The sequence below is a fragment of the Sebastes fasciatus genome, chromosome 23 (assembly GCF_043250625.1).
Source record: "Sebastes fasciatus isolate fSebFas1 chromosome 23, fSebFas1.pri, whole genome shotgun sequence".
Lineage (NCBI taxonomy): Eukaryota > Metazoa > Chordata > Actinopteri > Perciformes > Sebastidae > Sebastes > Sebastes fasciatus.
In genome coordinates, this window is record NC_133817.1 from 7,892,733 (window position 1) to 7,913,028 (window position 20,296).

The following is a 20,296-nucleotide window of genomic DNA, read 5'->3' on the forward strand; positions in this document are numbered from 1 at the left end:
CCTCTACCTGGAAAATGGAAAATGCCAACTCTGCAAACGCCTCTCTGCACGCACGCACCAGATTATGGACATAAGGTAACGACAGAGATGGATGATTTCAGGATGTGATCAGTGTTTTTGCATGCTGAAATATTTGTTGAATTTTTGCAAAGAAAGAAAATTCCTTTTCAGTGGACATGGCAGCTCTCCGGTCTGAGCTGTTGTTTTAGATCACACAGTAATTAATAGTAATTTTATGCAACTTTATACTTCTACTCCACAACATCTCCAGCCAATTAGACTTGTCAGGCTATTAATTAGGCATTATCATTCGCTATAGATGTGGGTCAATAGGGGCCTACTACACCTACTAGTAGGTTTTATCTTCTATTCACATGGTAGATCACAGAAAGAAGGTAAAAAAAGAACAGGAAAGTGACCTCTAGTGGCCTTAGTAATTATAACAGGAGCAGAAGCAGAAGTCAACACGATGTTTTTCCCTAAACTAACCAAGTGTTTTTTTTGCCTAAACCTAAAGAAGCTGTAGTTTGATTGCCTAAACTTAAAGAAGTTTTAGTTTTATTGCCTAAACCTAAAGAAGTTGTAGTTTTATTGCCTAAACTTAAATAAGTTGTATTTTTATTGCCTAAACCTAAAGAAGTTGTAGTTTTATTGCCTAAACCTAAAGAAGTTGTAGTTTTGTTGCTTAAACCTAAAGAAGTTGTAGTTTTATTGCCTAAACTTAAAGAAGTTATAGTTTTATTGCCTAAACTTAAAGAAGTTGTATTTGTATTGCCTAAACCTAACTGTTTTTTTTTGCCTAAACCTAAAGAAGTTGTAGTTTTATTGCCTAAACCTTAAAAAGTTGTAGTTTTATTGCCAAAACCTAAAGAAGTTGTAGTTGCCCAAACTTAAAGAAGTTGTAGTTTTGTTGCCTAAACCTAAAGAAGTTGTAGTTTTACTCCTACTAGGCCGTCTACCACCTCCTCAAGGACACCTAATACGCCCTCTACCACCTCCTCAAGGACGCCTACTAGGCCCTCTACCGCCTCCTCAAGGACGTGGTCTTTGACTACGCCAGTGGTCTCCTCAAAGACCACTGGACCATCTCAAAGTCCAACTGAGACAGATAATCTCCACATCTTCCACTTGTCTGTCTTGTCTTGGATTTAAATTTTAAAGCGACTCTCATTCTTTGTTTTCAGGTAAATTGAAGCTCTTTTTTTCAGTTGTCTTTGGTTTCAGAGAAAATGGATGAATTGCCATCACCGTGTTTCACTAAATGAGGTTTCAATTACACAGAGACAGACGAGTGCATCAGTGATGTTGTACCTGTCGCTCATCCCTCCGGCTTCATTAACTTCCTGTTTCTGAACCTCGCCTCTCATCTCCTTGACCGTGTCTGTTTTAAATGAGCTGTCAATCAGCCAGCCGAGCCTCCCGAGCCACAATTACTCCGACATTATTACCTCAACGTACAACACGAAGGATTAAAAACTGTACCGGTGCTGTCGGTTCACTTTCATGCAAGTTTAAGCTGAAAAGCGGAAAAATACAACTGAGACTAACCATGGAGGAGATGCTTGAATATTAATTTCAACTTTTGATTAAACTGAAAGAAAAGAAAAGGATATTAAACTTTACTGTTCCTTCTTTTATCACATCATATTTTCACTAAAGCAGACTCTTCAATTGCCCCTACAACCTCTTCAAGGACCCCTTACAACCTCTTCAGTGACCACTACAACCTCCTCAAGGACCCTTACAACCTCTTCATTGACTCCAATGATCCATACAATCTCTTCAAGGACCGCTACAACCTCTTCAGTGACCACTACAACCTCCTCAAGGACCCTTACAACCTCTTCATTGACTCCAATGATCCATACAATCTCTTCAAGGACCGCTACAACCTCTTCAGTGACCACTACAACCGCCTCAAGGACCCTTACAACTTCTTCATTGACTCCAATGATCCATACAATCTCCTCAAGGACCCCTACAACCTCTTCAGTGACCACTACAACCCCCTCAAGGACCCCTACAACTTCTTCAATGGTCCTACAACCTCCTCAAGGACCCCTAAAACCTCTTCATTGACTCCAATGATCCATACAATCTCTTCAAGGACCCCTACAACCTCTTCAGTGACCACTATAACCGCCTCAAGGACCCCTACAACCTCTTCAGTGACAGCTACAACCTCCTCAAGGACCCCTACAACTTCTTCAATGGTCCTTACAACCTCTTCAAGGGCTGCTGCAACCTCTTCAAGCATCATTACAACCTCTTCGTTGACTCCAATGACCCCTGCAACCTCCTCCAGGATGTCTACAACCTTCTCAGGGACCCCTACAACCTCTTCAATGACCCCTACAATATCCTCAAGGACACCTACAACCCCTTCAAGGTCCCAACATCCTCCTCAAGGACCCCTACAACCTCCTCAAGGGGTGCTGCAACCTCTTCAAGCACCCCTATAACCTCTTCAGTGACCCTTACAACCTCCTCAAGGGGTGCTGCAACCTCTTCAAGCACCCTTACAACCTCTTCATTGACTCCATCCTTGTAGTTTGTAGCAGTAGCCAGCAGATGATGCCAAATCACCATAAAACAAACCTTGAGTCAGTGACACCTCCTGTCTGCTTTTCTTTTGTGAATGACACTGCTGTCAGAGTGAGACCTCTTCCATCACAGACTCCTTTCTTTTCTCTTCAAAACGGTTGCCAATTAATTTTCTTTCAATCATCTTATTGATTAACAGATTAATCGTTTCCCAAAGTTCAATTTACAACTCAAGATAAAGTTATTTGACCGATATAAATTCAATATATGTTTATATAGACATACATATTATCTACATACACACATAAATCATAACAGGAATACACAATCCTTTTTAAATTATTCTGATGGAGTACATTTTTGCCACAGCTGCCACTTGGGGGCGCCAAAGTACAATCTTTCCTACATCATCCTCAATGACTTTAACATCCTCCATGACTCCTACAACCTCATCAAGGATCATACAACTTCCTCAGGAAACCTATACCTCTTTGATGACCAATACAACCTCTTCAAGGCCCCTACAATCCCCTCAAGGACCCCTGCATCCTCCCCAATGACCCCTACATTCTCCTCAAGGTCCTCTACAACATCTTCAAGTATTGCAACAACGTTTCAAGGTCCTCTACAACCTCATTAGCGATCCATACAACCCCCTCCATGATTCTTACAACATCCTAAAGGACTAAAACCTCCTCCAGGACTCCTACAATCTCTTCAAAGCCCCACTACAACTTCCTCTAAGCCCCCTAACTATTCTCATAATATTACGACTTTTTTTCTCATAAACCTATGACTTTATTGTCATAATACAAAAAAAATTCTCGTAAAGTTATTACTGTATTATCATTATTTTAAGACTTTTTTTCTTGTAAACTTCTGACTTTATTCTCATAATATTACAACTTTATTCTCGTAAACTTATTACTTTATTTTCATGATACGACTTTTTTCCTCGTAAACTTCTGACTTTATTCTCATAAAATTACATCTTTTTCCTCGGAAACGTATTACTTTATTCTCGTAATACAAATTTTGTTCTGGTAAACTTCTGACTTTATTCTCGTAATATTATGACTTTATTCTCGAAATCTCAGATTTATTTATTTTGCCTCGATGTGGCCCTAATACTTAAAAAAAAATTAAATACAAAATTACAAAATACTGAAAGGTTATTATGGAATTTTTGCCCAAACGATGCTTCAAAATATTCTGCATCTTTAATCACATTTACTTCAATTTACAAATAAAACATTTTATGTTTCTGTCACTTTAGACACAGTTAATGAACTTTTTTTCGCCCACTGTGTTAAACTGAATGAATCATCAGTCTGTTTCATTCATAAACCTGTTGAATCAACACACACACACACACACACGCACGCGCGCACACACACACACACACACGCGGACTCCTCTAAGCTCCGCCCCTCCCGGAGAGAGACCGGCAGACCCGCTGATGAATAAGTAACATTCATTGAGAGCAGCAGACAGATACAGACGCGTCTGTTGACTCTGTTAAGTCTGTGAACCTCTGGTAACTCCTGCAGGAGCAGCAGACCCTGCATGTGTTTTGAGTCACATCCGGACCAGAGAACCGACCGGTGGCAGCAGCCAGGTAAGACTCTGACCCGTCGGTACTGATCACTGATCTATTGATATCTGATTATCGATCAGCAATAAGCATTAATCTACTGCTTCAGGAACATTCCTACAGTGTTCCCATACTGTAGGATCCAATCAGTTTCTAAAGTACTGCACTCAAGTACAGATTTGAGGTACTTCACTTGAGTGTTTTGCATTTTATATTACTTTGCACTTCTACTACCAATACATCTCAGAAGGAAGTTATTTTTACTCCATTTATCTGACAGCTTTACTAGGTACTTTAAGATTTAACGATTTTTAATATTATTACATTATTCCTGAAATATTATGACTTTATTCTAGAAATATTATGACTTTATTTTTTCGAAATATTATGTTTTTATTCTAGAAATATTACGACTTTATTATAGAAATATTATGAGTTTTATTCTAGAAATATTATGATTTAACCCTAGAAAAATTACGACTTTATTCTTGAAATATTATGACTTTATTATAGAAATATATGATTACATTTTTCTTGAAATATTATAACATTAATCTTGAAATATGATTTTATTCTAGAAATATTATGATTTTATTCTAGAAATATTATGACTTAATTATGGAAATATTATGACTTTATTCTTGATATAGAAATATTGTGACTTTATTATAGAAATATTATGACTTTATTCTTGAAATATTATGACTATTATAGAAATATTATGACTTTATTCATGAAATATTATGATTTTAGTAAAATACACAGAAACTAAATCAACAAAAACAGATGGTAGAAACAAAAGTCCCCAAAAAGCCCCAGCTGAGTTTGTGAAAACTGGTCCACAGACAGACATTTGCAGACTGTGAGAGTAACCTGTTTGTAAACTGCAAACTGTAATTTGCTCAGTTTGACAGCATTCCTGAAAGGATCTGCAAACAGTACAAACTGTACTTAACATATTTAAAAAAAAAAACATATTTACACAGTTTAGATTCCTGAAAAGAAAACTTGAAAGGCTGCAGGACAGAGCGCATGAGTGCAACGGTTCAGTTACTGTCAATCACATTTTAAATCAAAATTTGCTCCAGTTTCACAGACATATCTAAAATTCATCAGTTTCTTCCAGCTGACAGGTTTAATTTAAAAGTCACCCACGACTTCTTCTTTCTATGCATTTCCTCATTGCTGTGTGGAGGTTTTGTTGCCGTTCACCTGTTTACCTGTAAACTATTCATTCAATCATTGAACTGTCCTCTGTGACTCTGAATGTAAGCAGAACATCTGATTACAGGTCAACTTTGGACCTGATAACTGGCGTTACATAATGAGTCATACTTCTGGCAATCTGCTCCTCTTAAACTGTTATTGAATGAGACCCAGAACAAACAATGATTGAGATAACAAACAGGTTAATCAAATATTTTTAAATAAAACAGTTAAAATGTAGACGATTCTTGTGAAATCCACCTGCTGTTGTGTTTGTTTTAAACCTGTTGACTTTCTCCTCCCACACAGGTCGCACTGCAGTGATGTCATCGCTCCTCCTCTTCCTCCTGCTCTTCCTCGTCCTCACCCCGGCCTCCATGTTGGAGTTTCGTTACCACAACAACGGTGAGATCGAGCAGTACCTCCTTCGAATCAACGCCTCCAACCCCGACATTACACACCTGTACAGCATCGGCCAGTCTGTCAGAGGTAACAGCACAAACCTGTCTGTCTCTGTCTACAAGAAAATATCTCATAATTATGACCTTTAATATAATAGTTATGAGATAAAATCTCAAATTTATGACTTTTTATCTCATAATTATGACTTTTAATCTCATAGTTATGAGAAAACATCTCATAATTATGACTTTTGTCTCATAATTACCAGAAATGATCTCAAAATCATGACTTTTTGTCTCATTATTATAAGAGGAGATCTCATTATTATGACTTTTTGTCTCATAATTACAAGAAATTATTTCAAAATTGTGACTTTTTATTTCATAATTATGATTTTGTTGTCTCATAATTATAAGAAGAGATCTCATAATTATGACTTTATGTCTTCTATCTGACTCTGTGTGTGTCTGTTGGTGTTTGTGTGACCATATAACAGGACTGTAGACGGTGGTTGATTTAATCTGGGGATGCCTTAATCTGGCTAATCACTCACACAAACAGCTAATCTGTGCTAATCCAGGACACCAGCTGGCTTGCGTCCAGCCTGTGCAAAATGATGACTGCAAAATGATGACTTTTTATCTCTTCATAACAAGAAAATATCTCAAAATTATGCCTTTTTACCTCTTAATAACAAGTAAAGACCTCAGTGTTACTGACGCGTTGTGGCTTGCAGAGCTTCATTCATTCATCTGCAATAGTTACAGTAGTTGTGTTTATATGGAAACTTTTAGTCACTAAAAAAAATCCATCAGAGGAGCATTTAAACTTTCATAATCTGATGTATTGTGTATCATTCTTACATGTTATAAATTAGATTTGCGCTTGTGCTGCCTTTTAAATCAAATGTATGTGGTTTTATTTTCAATTTAAGAAGTGTTTTAAGGTTGTGAGAACACTGACAATAATCCCTTTTCAAACAATGGTTAATGATTCCATGTTTTTAGCTGAGAACAGGCATGAATACCACATTGGTGTATCACTCAAATGGACTCTTCTTGGTAAATATTAGCTCCAGTTGGAGTTCAAGTCTTTCTTTAAAAACAAATAGCTGGCAACTTTTGAACAATCATTTATCAACACTTCTAACCATCTGAATGAAGAAATATTCAGTCCACTGCATGATAACAAAACGATTTTTAACCTTTTCCCCCAAATAAATAAATAAATATGTCATTAAATGTAGCAAAAATAATATTAAAAATAAATATAGCCATTAATTAATTGATAAAATGTGAAAAATATAAATTTATATTTCTGTTTTAATAATTCCGTTATTTACCCTTCTGTTTATTTTTCCCTTATATTTATTTATGTATTTATTTTTTATTATTTTTGCATTTGTTTTATTTATTTTTTCATTCTTTAATTTATTTTTATTTGTTTTTGCCTTTATTTTTAATTCATTTCATATTTATTTATTTAGTTATTTATGCAAAATTTTCCCTTTGCATTTCACCCCTTATTTATTTCCCCAAACATATTTATTTCTGTATTCTTTTATTCATGCATTTCTATCTCATGATACAAATGAGGGGTCTAAACTTTACCCAGCTCCAGTCTTGTATTCAGTATTAATCATCATTTCTCCAGTAGATTTCCTCAGAATCACAACATGTAACTTGTATAAATGTAAAAACTCTCTCGTTTACTCTCTTTGTCCCTCAGGTCAGCAGTTGTGGGCGTTGGCTCTGGGTCTCAGTCCTCGCCGTCACACCGTCGGCATCCCTGAATTCAAATATGTGGCTAACATGCATGGAAACGAGGTGAGTGAACACACATACACACACACACACACACACACACACACACACACTCAACAGGACCCCTCCCTGTTGACAGGAAGTGGGACTAAAAGGAGACTAAAGAGATCAACAAAAGCCATTCAGAGTCAAACACACTCCACACACACTTTTGTATTCAGATGACAGACTGTGCGTGCGTGCGTGCGTGCGTGCGTGCGTGCGTGAGGATTTACGAGAACAACCACAGCAATAACTGACAGGAAATAACTTAATTGACCGCAGTTCAAACACAACGTAAGGAGCGAGGAAGAATAAATCTCATACTCTCATTTTTGCATTTATGTTTTATTCGTTTTTGCATACATTTTTTATTAATTCTTTATTAATTCTGTATTTATTTCTAAATGTATTTATTTCTGCATGATTGTCGCTTGCATTTCACCCCTTATTTATTTCCCCAAACTTATTTATTTCTGTATTCTTTTATTTTACACATTTCTTTACACATTTCTTTATGCATTTCTGAGAAAAAAACTAAAACTACATGAAATACATACATATCTATATGCAGTCCACCTGGACTGATCCCTACGCATCCATACTGGCATTGCATATACTGTATAATTATATTTTGGATTTGCACCTTATTGTTAGTTTAGGTAACACTTCATTTTACAGGTCCGCAAATTTCATGGTAATTAGCAAGTATCCTATTACCCCGATATTTACCTCAAAATTTATCGAAAATATATATTATTATTATTATTATTATTATTATTATTATTATTATTAATAATAAATATATATTTTATATTTGCACTCATCATATTTTGTAAAGCAACTGCTGCACAGGATAAATAAAGTTTTATCTTATCTTGAGTAGAAAACATTTAAACTGTCAATATAGAGTTGAATCAAATCGGAACAATGAAGTTATGATATAGTCTGAAGTACATTTCAGATAATGAGACAAAAATCTGATTAAACAGAAATGTAAAGTTTTAAAGAAATACGACAAAATATATCTAAGTGAAAAAGTTCCTTTTAATGAAGAAAACTCATAGCGACCTCTGACCAGCATCTGGTTGCCGTGGTAACGGTCTACTGCTGATCACACTGCGTGTGTGTGTGTGTGTGTGTGTGTGTGTGTGTGTGTGTGTGTGTGTGTGTGAAAGTCAATGGAAATGTCCTTAAATAGACAAGTCACGCCTCGACACTCACACACACACACACACACACACACACACACATCCACACTTACACAGTGTGTTACACAGTCAGCAAACAGAGTCAGTGGAGTGTGTCGGTTTGGAGGAAACTTCCAGAAAAAGGCCTTTTCACTGAGTCCACTCACACACAGTATAACAGCAGGAATGTAGCCTCGGTGGAAAAGTTGGAGAGGTGTCGTGTAGAGATCAGTGTGTGTCTTTATGTTAGAAGTTCTCAGAAAACTTTCTGTGTGAAAGGAGTTTTATTTGAAACCAATAGTAAAATAAAGTGAATAAATATACATGTATATACTGTACATACACATCACTTTAATATTGTAACGGTAGCCAGGTAGCTTAACATATAATCATACACCATAATTTATTAGTTGGTTGTTGTTGAATATTTGTTATATTTTTGTAGTCACCATCTTGGTTTGTGGCCGTCACTATCTTGCTTGTTGGGCGTTGCTATCTTGGTTTTTAGTCGTCACCGTCTTGGTTTTTAGCCATCACCGTCTTGGTTTTTAGCCGTCACCATCTTGCTTGTTGGGCGTTGCTATCTTGGTTTTTAGTCGTCACCGTCTTGGTTTTTAGCCGTCACCATCTTCGTTTTTGGCAATCGCCATCTTGGTTTTTTAGCCGCCGCTGCCATCATGGTATTTGGTTGTCACCATCTTGGTATTTGGTTGTCACCATCTTGGTTTTTGTTATAGCAGCAGATTAATGCCCCTCTTCTGTTTGTATAGCTGCTGCTGTTTGTGTAGGAAATAGATGTTTTTGGTACGTGCTCAGTGTTTATACATCAGGCCCCTGGTAGGAAACCCCTGAAACACAGGAAGCAAACAACATCCACTATAAAACAGGAAATCAAGAGGTCAGATGAGTGAGGATGTATCCGTCGTCTCCGTCCGACAGAATGCTGTTCAGTCAGTAACAGGAAAGAAGTCTGTCTCCTTGGAAAATAATCACCTCTGGGTGTTTGTCTGCTCATGTCTCTAATCCTGACAACTGGTTGGTTCAGTAATGTCAAATCAAACAGACGTCTTTTGACTTTGATCTGCTCACAACACACTTAACAACATGCTTAGAGTCTCTTTGACACCTGTTGGTGATCTTATCTGTACTGAACAACCCATTTAGCATATTTCTCAGCTGTTATTGCACGTTTTCAGCCATGCTGACATGCAAAGTCAAAAATTTGAATACCTGCTGAACTAATGATATTCCCATCCGCCTCAGCCCATCAGAGACTGCCGACTACTTTTGTATCTCTGTGTGAATGCAGTGTTAGTCTTGTACTCTAAGTCGTAGTTATCTCCGCCAAGGAGGTTGTGTTTACGGTTCGGTTTGTTGGTTTGTTTGTCCGTTTGTCAGCAGCATCAAGGAAAAACAATGATTTTCATGAAACTTGGTGGAAAAGTAGAGCTTGGGCCAAGGAAGAACCACAGACTGTATATCAGAAGTGGACGTAGTCACCGTGACGTCCTCCATTGGTTTGTGGACTGCCGTTTTGAAGCCTCGAGCTATTTGGTTTTTGGCCATCGCCGTCTTGATTTTTGTATTTTTGTCGCCATATGTTTGCATAAAGCAACATATTTGCCCTCTCCCATGTTGATAAGAGTCTTAAATACTTTACAAATCTCCCTTTAAGGTACATTTTGAACAGATAAAAAACGTATCAGAGAGCTAGATGAAACTGACCGAGTTCACAGATTAACAGAGAGACAGAAGAAAGCCTTTCAACATTTACCCGCTCACAGTGGCAGTTTTGTTTTCTTATATTGATTGTGTGAGTTTTGTAAAGGACATTGTGTGTTTGTGTATGTGTGGGCGAGAGAGGGAGCGACAGTTTCCTGTGTTTCCAAACTGTACACAGGCCATGCTGTCCTTGACTCTGGAACTGTTGTTGTTTCTGAGGACATTTTAACAGAAGTGAGGCACGTTGAACATTAGCTTACATCTGCTAATGCACAGCTATGTAAACAACACTGGACTGGTGAAACCTTGTTATCTAAACTTACTTGTTAGAGGGGAGACAGCTGTATACTGTAACTTCACAGTAGTTACGCCAGTATATTATTGGGATTTAGCAGTATGCTGCTGTAGAATTACTGTATTTAACTGCAACTTCACAGTAAACGTCCATCGCTTATAGCGACAAGTAGCTGTGTTGTGGTGCAAACCATTGGAAATAAGGGATTTCAGAGCGCATTAGTGCCGTTGTTGCGTTGTGTTTGAAAGGACCATCTTGGTTTTTGTCCATCGTCATCTTGGTTTTTAGCAGTCATCATCTTGGTTTGGTAACCTCTACTCAATGGTCGCAGGAGTACTTTTTTGTTTGGGTAGGCACTTCAGGTTCATACAAAAATGTTTTACTTTTGCGTCGGCCTTCAAATCTGAGCAAGGGAGCTGATATTTGTCTGTTCTCTAACCCGTGACCAACCCGACTAGGAAACTAAGATCAGTCTCCTGTTGGAATAGCTCTATAATATCATATAGGGGAAAAAATGTGTCAGGATTTATGAGGCTAATAAATCATTAATAGCCTACGTCTGAATATTTTTACCACAGAAAAAGACATTTAAGGCACACACAGTACCTGTTAGTAGGTACATTCATTACTGGTTTGCACATGGGATTGTAGTGTGACGACAGCAGAGAGAGAAAAGAGGGTTTATTGTTGGAGGAACACAAAAAGATGGCCAGAGGCAGCGCTAGTCCTGACTTGTGTGCTGCGGCTTTCTACGCACACACACACACACACCTTTCCGCCTTTCCCACCCTTCTCTCTTTCTGCCTCCTGAGGCTCTCATTCATTCATTCAGTTTCTCTGTCTCAGCTCCTGACTTCCCTGCTGACTCACCACATCACTTCCTCCCCCGCCGTTTCCAGCAGGAGAGAACATGCATTGAGCTGAAATGTCATGTCACGTTAAAAAAACAGATGTTGGGTAGAAGAGGAATGAATGAATACACTGAGCAGCAGTCACAAGATGAAGTTTAATAATAGTCGTTGTTTGTGTTCATTCTGAAGCAACAGACTTCACTCAACTTTTCATCGAATTAACCCGAGAATTACTTAATATGTATACTGCACTTTCTCATTAAATTGTAAGTAAATACTTTTGATGTGTGTGTGTGTAGGTTCTTGGCCGGGTGCTGCTGCTACAGCTAATCGACGATCTAGTGCGTGGTTACCGTAGCAACGAAACGTGGTCGTTGCAGTTACTGAATAGCACTCGCATCCACATCCTGCCGACGATGAACCCCGACGGCTTCGACGCATCGAACACAGACTGCCTGTACGGCCAGGGCAGGTACTCACACACACACACACACACACACACACACACATACACACACACACACACACACAGGCTCTATACGATATACAGAGCATTAATATAGCAGCAAGCAACTGTTGTTTATGTAAAGATACAGTGGAGTAATGCCTTTTCGTGCATGTGAGCGTGCCTCACTGGCTAGCTCACGGCCGCCGCTCTGCACTGTTCTCATACGGCGGTTACGGCTGATAATCTTCGTGGAAGTGTAGCACCCACCTTCCGGTTAGCTCTGTTAGCATTGTTGCCGTTGTTTGCACTGTTAGCACCGTTAGCTGCTAGCCGCCAGCTCTGGGTTGTCTTTGGAAGGTAACCTCCAAGTTGTGAAGCTCTTGCGAGATGGTCATACTTGCCAATCCTCCCGATTTTCCCAGATTTTATCGCCGCAATCTTAGTTTTTAGCCATTGCCATGTTGGTTTTTGGCCGTCACCATGTTAGTTTTTGGCCATCACCATTTTGCTTTTTGTCCGTCACCAAATTAATTCAGAAATATCAATTTATGTCACATTTTATTAATTAATTAATGGCTACATTTATATTTAATGTAATTTTTTGCTACATTTAATGACATATTTATTTATGTATTTATTTATTTATTCATTATTTTTTTATTTTGGCATGTTTCGTCTTCCATAGTTGCTTCTGATCTGCTGCAAACACATCAACCGTCTGCTTCATACAGGGTTAAAGTGTGTGTGTGTGTGTGTGTGCGTGTGTGTGTGTGTGCGTGTGCGTGTGCGTGTGCGTGTGTGTGCGTGTGTGTGCGTGTGTCGGACCAAATGTCAAAACAAGACTTTAAAGACTTGAGACGACACACACACTTGAAGCCGACTTTGATGCGTATAGACTAAACTATGTGACGCTCCAACGCCCAAAACACTGTGATAAGCAGGAAACCCGACACAGACTGTAGATCTGTAGCATACACACACACACACACACACACACACACACACACACACACACACACACACAGATAAAAGCCTCTAGTAATTGTAAGTGTTTTGACTGCTTCTAATGTACTGTATATAAGAGACGTAAATCTGTTCACACAGCCTCATTATGGGGCCTCACTAAAACATGTCACACTTTAGGGTTAAGATTTGGGGTTAGGGTTTGCACCAGACTTCATTCAACTTTTAATCAATTTAACCTGAGAAATTAGTCAATGTTTACACTGCTCTTTTTAACATTGAATCACATTTATCCTCTTAAATTAATACTTTTTGGTTGATTTTCACCTACATTAAATTAGTGTGTGTGTGGGGTTGTGTATGTGTGTGTGTGTGTGTGGCCGGTGAGGTCACCACTTTCCAGACCATATAAGGAAATGTTTCACTGAAGCGAATAAAAGTGGAAAAAATCAGCCAATGAGATTATTTCTCTGTCAGTTTGGGACAAAAACAAACTAGTTTAAATCATTTTATTTAATCAACTGTTAGTTTTAATAATAATGCAGTGATGTAAAATACTCAATTACAATAAAAGTACAGAAATATTATCAGTTAAATGTATTTATAGTATCAATCCTGCAGTAGGGACTTGTGCCTTGCCCATGGGAGCCTCGGCAGCAGCTGCTGTTCCTCTCAGACTGAAATATCTCAACAACTATGGGATGGATTGTAACTTCCTACTCTTCTCCTCCTCTTCCTCCTCCTCTTCAGATCTCCTTTCCTCCGCTCTCCTCCTCCTCCTCTTCGTCCTACCCCTCTCCTCCTCCTCTTCCTCCTACTCTCCTCATCTCCTTTCCTCCTCCTCTTCCTCCTCTTCTTCCTCCTTCTCTCCTCATCTCCTTTCCTCTGCTCTCTTCCTCCTCCTCTCCTCCTCCTTCTCCTCTTCCTCTCCTCTCCTCTGCCCTCCTCTTCCTCCTTCTCCTCCTCTCCTCTTCCTACTCCTCTCTTCCTCTTCCTCCTCCTTTTCCACCTCCTCACCTCTCCTCTCCTCTTCCTCTCCTCCCCCTCCTCCTCTCCTCTTCCTCTTTCTCCTTTTCTCCTCCTCCTCTTCCTCTTCTTCCTCCTCTCCTCCCCCTACTCCTCTGCTCTCTCTCTCTTCTCCTCCCCCTCCTCCTCTTCCTCTTCCTCTTCCTCCTCCTGTCCTCCGCTCCGTTCTCCTCCTCTCCTCATATCCTCTCCTCCCACTCCTTCTCCTCTTCCTCTTCCTGTCCTCATCTCCTCTCCTCCCACTCCTCTTCATTCTCCTCTTCCTCTCCTCCCCCTCCTTCTCCTCTTCCTCTCTGCTGACCTCTGACCCTAAAAACTTGCTGTGTGTAGTTGAGTGAACTCCAGGAGTTAGTCAGATCCCAGTGAACGTTCTGTGTGTATTTCAGGGCCAACTATAACGGCGTCGATCTGAACAGGAACTTCCCCGATGCTTTCGCTGGTCTCCGGAATCAGCAGCAGCTGGATGAGGAGAGGCGGGAGGCCGAGGTTAGTGTTCACATGTAGATTATCTTGTGTTTAATGGATACAACTGGTGATACTCTTAGCAGTGTGGATTAATCCGCCACTGAAAATAGTCCCCATCAAATGCAGGTCAGAGCTGTGATTGGCTGGTTGCTGTGTGATGTGTTTCAGGTCAGAGCTGTGATTGGCTGGTTGAGGACTGAGAGTTTTGTTCTGTCTGCCAACCTTCATGGAGGAGCGCTGGTGGCCAGTTATGCTTATGACAACAGCAACGGAGGTAAACACACACACACATCCAATAGTTGTTACTGCTTTGGACAGTAACATACAAATTGTTTTCAATTTAACATGTGTATAAAATGTGCAGTCTCTCATTAAAAGGTCATTTTCACATCTATTCTATGTTTTATTTGAGGATGAAAAAATAAACAAAATACAACTTCCTGTCTGTTTCTCCAGGAAGCGAACTGGTGGGCGGGTCCAGCGTCACCCCTGACGACGACGTGTTCGTTCACCTGGCCAAGGTGTACTCCCACAACCACGCCGCCATGCGACATGGCGACCGCTGCAAAGACAGCAGACCGTTCCTGGAGGGTGTCACCAACGGATACCAGTGGTATCCTCTGGCAGGTCTGCAGCATACGTTGTATTTTTTGAGGCCAATTCGATAAGATTCAGTGCAGCCAATTAGGATTTCATATTTTGCCTTTTTTAATAATAAAAGATGAAAAAGATGGACAAAAACCAAGATGGCAACGGTCAAAAATAAACCAAGATGGCAACGACCAAAAATAAACCAAGATGGCAAAGGCCAAATAAAAAACGGGCGACGGCCAAAAACAAAGTAAACCAAGATGGCAATGACCAAAAGCTAAGATAGCGACGGCCAAAATGCCAAACTCGAGGCTTCAAAACCGTAGTCCACAAACCAATGGGTGACGTCACGGTGACTACGTCCACTTCTTACATACAGTCTATGGCTTATTTTCTACATAACTCTATAAAGGACACACTACTTTCTGCAGCTACACTGAATGTTGGCATTTTAGCACAGCAGAGTTGTTCAGTGTGAGTTTAATTCCTAGAAGCACTTCAGTGCAGAGACAGATACGAAAGACAGACCTCATCTGCCTCCTCTGGTTTCCTGCTGCAGAAACCAGATCGCTGCAACCCGATCACCTCGCTGACGGCAACGTTACCAGAGGGAAATGAACACTGCAGCTGCACTGTCTAAACCATTTTAATTTTAATTAAAACTTGTGGTTTGTGTCCTGTTATAATTAGAGCTGTCGCATGATTGTCCATGATTAGTTGCACATTTTTTTTCTGTTCAAACCTTTATGGGAGATTTGTCAAGTATTTAATTCTCGTATCAACATGGGAGTGGACAAATATACTTGCTTTATGCAAATGTATGTATACATTTATTATTGGAAATCAATTAACAACACAAAACAATGACAAATACTGTCCAGAAACCCTCACAGGTACCTCACTGGTGTCCCTTTAATAAGTCCAGCCCTGGTTAAATCATAGAAACTTGGTTATTCATCTCTCTTATCCAGGTTTCTGAAGGTCTGTGTAGACAGTCAAAGTGTCTTTGTTTTACTATCCAGTATTTATTTCAATACTATTTACATTACAGTACACACTTAACCAAAACAGTCCGGATTAACTGCTGAGTTGAGGACGCACCTGCACACACACATGCACATCTATGCCTAAAAACAATCCTGGGATTTACATTAATGGAAGTCCTTTTGGTTTTAAATTTGGGAGGGAAATTTATTTCTCTCGGACAGCTGATATGCACATTTGTTTCTGTGCATATACTCCATTTTGTGACGGCTTATGTCACACATAACAATTCGTTAAAGAAGGCTGACTGAATTACATTAATGCAACAGCGCCCCCTGTGGTCACACTTTACGGTGGTTACAGAATATGGTGTAACGCCGGTACAGTAACTGTGTGTGTGTGTGTGTGTGTGTGTGTGTGTGTGTGTGTGTGTGTGTGTGTGTGTGTGTGTGTGTGTGTGTGTGTGTGTGTGTGTGTGTGTGTGTGTGTGTGTGTGTGTGCAGGTGGGATGCAGGACTATAACTATGTGTGGGCTCAGTGTTTGGAGTTGACTCTGGAGGTTTCCTGCTGCAAGTTTCCTCCAGCCGATCAGCTTCCTGCTCTGTGGACGGACAACAGGAAGTCTCTGCTGGCCTACATCAAGCAGGTCCACCTGGGTCAGTACCTGTCTGTCTAACTGTCTGTGTACCGGTCTGTCCACCTGGGTCAGTACCTGTCTGTCTGATACTATCTGTGTGTATATGTGTGTGTTCAGGGGTCAAAGGTCGTGTGTTCAATGGCGCCGGAGTGCCGGTCCAGAATGCGGTGGTGGAGGTCAAAGGTCGCAGGAATATGTGTCCGTTCAGAACCGACCAACACGGAGAATACTACAGACTGCTGCTGCCTGGAAACTACATCTTCACAGTAAACACACACAATGATACAGCGACCTCTAGTGTTGGAACTATATCGCCCTACAGGCCACAGTGTAGTTGGGGCTTATGGGAAATGTAGTTTATTAATGTTAATGTTCATTACAGTTACAAGTCTTTCTTCTGATCTCTTTGATTGACAGGTGACGTACCCGGGTCACGAGGTTTTGACGGAGACACTTAACGTCCCTCATGGTCCCGATAACTACTCCGCCATGAAACACGACTTCATGTTACGCCACACCCCCTCTACGACTGGTCGCACCCCGGTTAACGCCACCCCTACCTGTAACCACACTTTACAACTGGAGGCAGGCGGAGCCGTCTCCAGGCCCACGTGGACAGGGCTCGCTGTGGGGCTCGGCCTGGTGGCGACGCTACGATCACTAATCGTGTGATGCGACCTGGTGCCCGGTGTGGCGGTCGTAGGTTTGAACCCTCAACCTGCAAGAAATCCAAAAACATGTGGTGCTCCAGAGGTTTCTGAAGGTTTACCACTCGCCACCAGCTTTGTCACCGGCGGCGCCGAAGTATTCTAATTTGAGGGCAAAGGGGTGAACCAGGGTGGAGTTTAAAGCCCTGCTCACGGCGGAAAGTTCATATGCTGGAAGCTTTGGGACGTAGCGACTCGCCGGGCTAAAAGGCCGTTTTCACAGAAGACATTTTGACTGTGTCATGGCTTACTGGGACACTTGAATAGAAATATTATAAATCAAAATATCCGCTGTGTAAAAGGGCTACTGGTGAACTACTGTAGCTAGCGAGATAACACGCCAGCAGCCGGGAACATTACGAGTAGCCAAACTAACTGGCAAGCATTTGTTCTGTGTGACAATAAAACCACACAGTTTATTCACATTTGCAGGGTTAATTGGTGAACTACTGTAGCAGCTAACACACTAGAGTTAACAGCTAATACAGCCAACCCCCGTCCTAAAACGAGGAAGAACTCCGTAACAAAAAATTAGGATTTAAGGGAAAAGACCAAGAAAGACCTCAGGAGAAAAATAGCACAACTACACTGCCACTTTCCTGCATTATAGAGACAAGTTCTGCACAGGTGTAAACACGTTTTAGCCAGGAGTGAATTGTATTTAAATGGATAACATTTGTCTTCCCTACTGAAATGTTCCAGCATGTGAAGGGGGTGTGAAAACACTCATTAAGTGCTGATGGAGCTAGACCATGTAATTTTATATGTGAGGAGGAGCACTTTAAAATGAGCAGTTGCACTGACTGTTTTTAGAGAGGGTAGTATTTAAACCGGAGAAAAGGACATTACAGTAGTTTGAGTGTTGAAATGAAGCAATCCCTGGTGACGCCACACGTTAATCATATATCTGAGGTGCGTTTGATTTACGAGGATTCAGACAGTCATCAGACATGTCCATACGGGCGTTCAGACGGAGGTGTAAAATCATCCCGCTTAGTCCAGTGGTTCCCAACCTGAGGATTGTCACCCCCATGTGGTGGCAAAATTAATCTGAGGGGTCACAAGATGATTCCCAGGATAGGAAATAAGAAAAAAATCTAATTTCTGCCACACAAATTATAACTTTTCTCTTATTTTGCTTGCTTTATTGTGAAATATCACATCTCTCATGTCCATTGCCAGTAAACGTCCATAAATCCACTTCATCATTGAACAAATGGCTCCAGAACTTGCCTGAGAAACATCACGTTTTTAAGTTTTCTTCAGTATCAAAGTGATCCAGTGATAGTTTTCTGTACATCCATGGGTACACTGCAAACAGGAGCTACTAATAGATAATTCGGCCTACTTTTAATGGCTAATTTGTCAAAATATAAAGAAATTTAGGCTAAAAATAATGCATTATGGGAACTGTAGTTTCCAAACTTAGAGCATGATTATCCCCTAAATAGAAGTAAGACAAAAAATATTAATATAAACTTGTTTTGTGTTGTATTATCAATATTTTTTAAATTTCTATGTGTCTTATATGCAGCCAAAAAAGTTGGGAACCACTGGTTTAAATGAAAAACCAGGACAACCTGATGACTGGGAATCAAACCTGTGGCCTCCATGTGTGAGGTGAGACAGATACAGTATCTGTACACAGTATATATTTATATATATGGTATATATACATACACAGATGTGTATCAAGTTCAGAGCAGCTCCAATAACGAAACAACAGGTGTGATGCCAGTTTTAACACAGAGGTCAGAGGTCAGTGATCTCGTCCTGCGGCCTTCTGCACATTTTTCTCCTCATTTAAACTTAATTTTTGCCAAATATCTTTTACACTTTTTCTACTTTTGTACTGAATGATATTAAATGTTTATGCTTCACATCAAATCCTCGGTGCCATGTTGTAACTGTCATGACTGCAGGCTTCAGTCACACCTGAAACACCAGACCACATGAATGTTTTTTACATTTCTGTTTCATGTTTCATTACACTGTAAAACACCAGAGTGGACCCACTTACTGAATCCTACTGGATCTGAAGTAAACTGGTTTTCAAAGGAAACGTTTCATTAAAATAACAAAGAAACTGACAGATTGCTATGTGTTAATGATCAGCTCCTAACTTAAATGTTATCATTTTTAATTCATCCTTTAGTTGTTGTGTGTGTTTGATCTTTGATCTGTATGAAAAGTAAGTTATAGCTATAAAAATACTTAAGGTAAGTCCAAATATAAATTTTGTAAGACAACATTATGAAATACTTAGTAAAAAATTATAAAAAAAGTCACACAAAAGTGTACTTTAAGCACCAAAAAGTATAAGCATGTTTTTTTTATGTGAAATTTAATCTGTAAAGTAGCTTAACTAAAGCTGTCAATAAATGTAGTAAAAAGTACATTTACCTTTGACGTAGTAATAATAATAATTCCCTTATTTATTTACCCTTCTGCTTAATTTCCATTTTTATTTATTTCTGTACTTATTCTTTATTTTTGATAAAAGGTGAAATGCAAAGGGAAAATCATGCAGAAAGAAATAAAGAAATGCATGAATACATAAATAAATGCATGCATTTAAAAATAAATATAAAAAGTAAATGCCAAAATAGATTTTTAAAATGTATAAATAAATGTAAAGATTAATAAAAATAAATACATGAATAAATAAAAGGGAACATTAAACAGAAGAGTAAAAATAAACATAAAATAAATGTTTTAATTTGCTTATTTATCTTTGTGTTAATTCCCTTATTTATTTACTCGTTTAATTTTCCCTTTTATTTATGTATTCGTTTTTATACATTTTTAAAATATTTGTATTTATTCATGCATTTATTTATTTATTTTTCATGTTTGTATTTATTTTTGC

At 39.4% G+C, this 20,296-nt stretch overlaps 1 protein-coding gene across 2 annotated transcripts; it reads left to right on the forward strand.

Annotated features, from left to right (window-relative positions):
• Nucleotides 1–32: 32 nt before the first annotated feature.
• cpm (carboxypeptidase M) lies at nt 33–17,802 on the forward strand. 2 transcript variants are annotated; one of them, XM_074625439.1, is made up of 11 exons: nt 33–75; nt 4,095–4,162; nt 5,654–5,833; nt 7,475–7,572; nt 11,906–12,078; nt 14,430–14,529; nt 14,635–14,782; nt 14,965–15,135; nt 16,587–16,739; nt 16,838–16,986; nt 17,138–17,802. In XM_074625439.1, the coding sequence occupies exons 1-11, from the start codon at nt 65–67 to the stop codon at nt 17,390–17,392; spliced, it is 1,506 nt and encodes a 501-aa protein (XP_074481540.1). In that variant the 5' UTR covers nt 33–64; the 3' UTR covers nt 17,393–17,802. The 2 variants fall into 2 exon arrangements, with proteins under 2 accessions (XP_074481540.1, XP_074481541.1); XM_074625440.1 differs by having other exon boundaries at nt 37–75; nt 14,677–14,782.
• The last annotated feature ends 2,494 nt before the right edge of the window (nt 17,803–20,296 follow it).

What these genes read in the sequence shown, in the direction of transcription:
- cpm (XM_074625439.1), top strand. An exon ending in CGACCGGTGGCAGCAGCCAG is followed by an intron (nt 4,163 to 5,653) that starts GTAAGACTCTGA and finishes CCTCCCACACAG; the next exon opens with GTCGCACTGCAGTGATGTCA. An exon ending in AGGAGAGGCGGGAGGCCGAG is followed by an intron (nt 14,530 to 14,634) that starts GTTAGTGTTCAC and finishes CATCAAATGCAG; the next exon opens with GTCAGAGCTGTGATTGGCTG.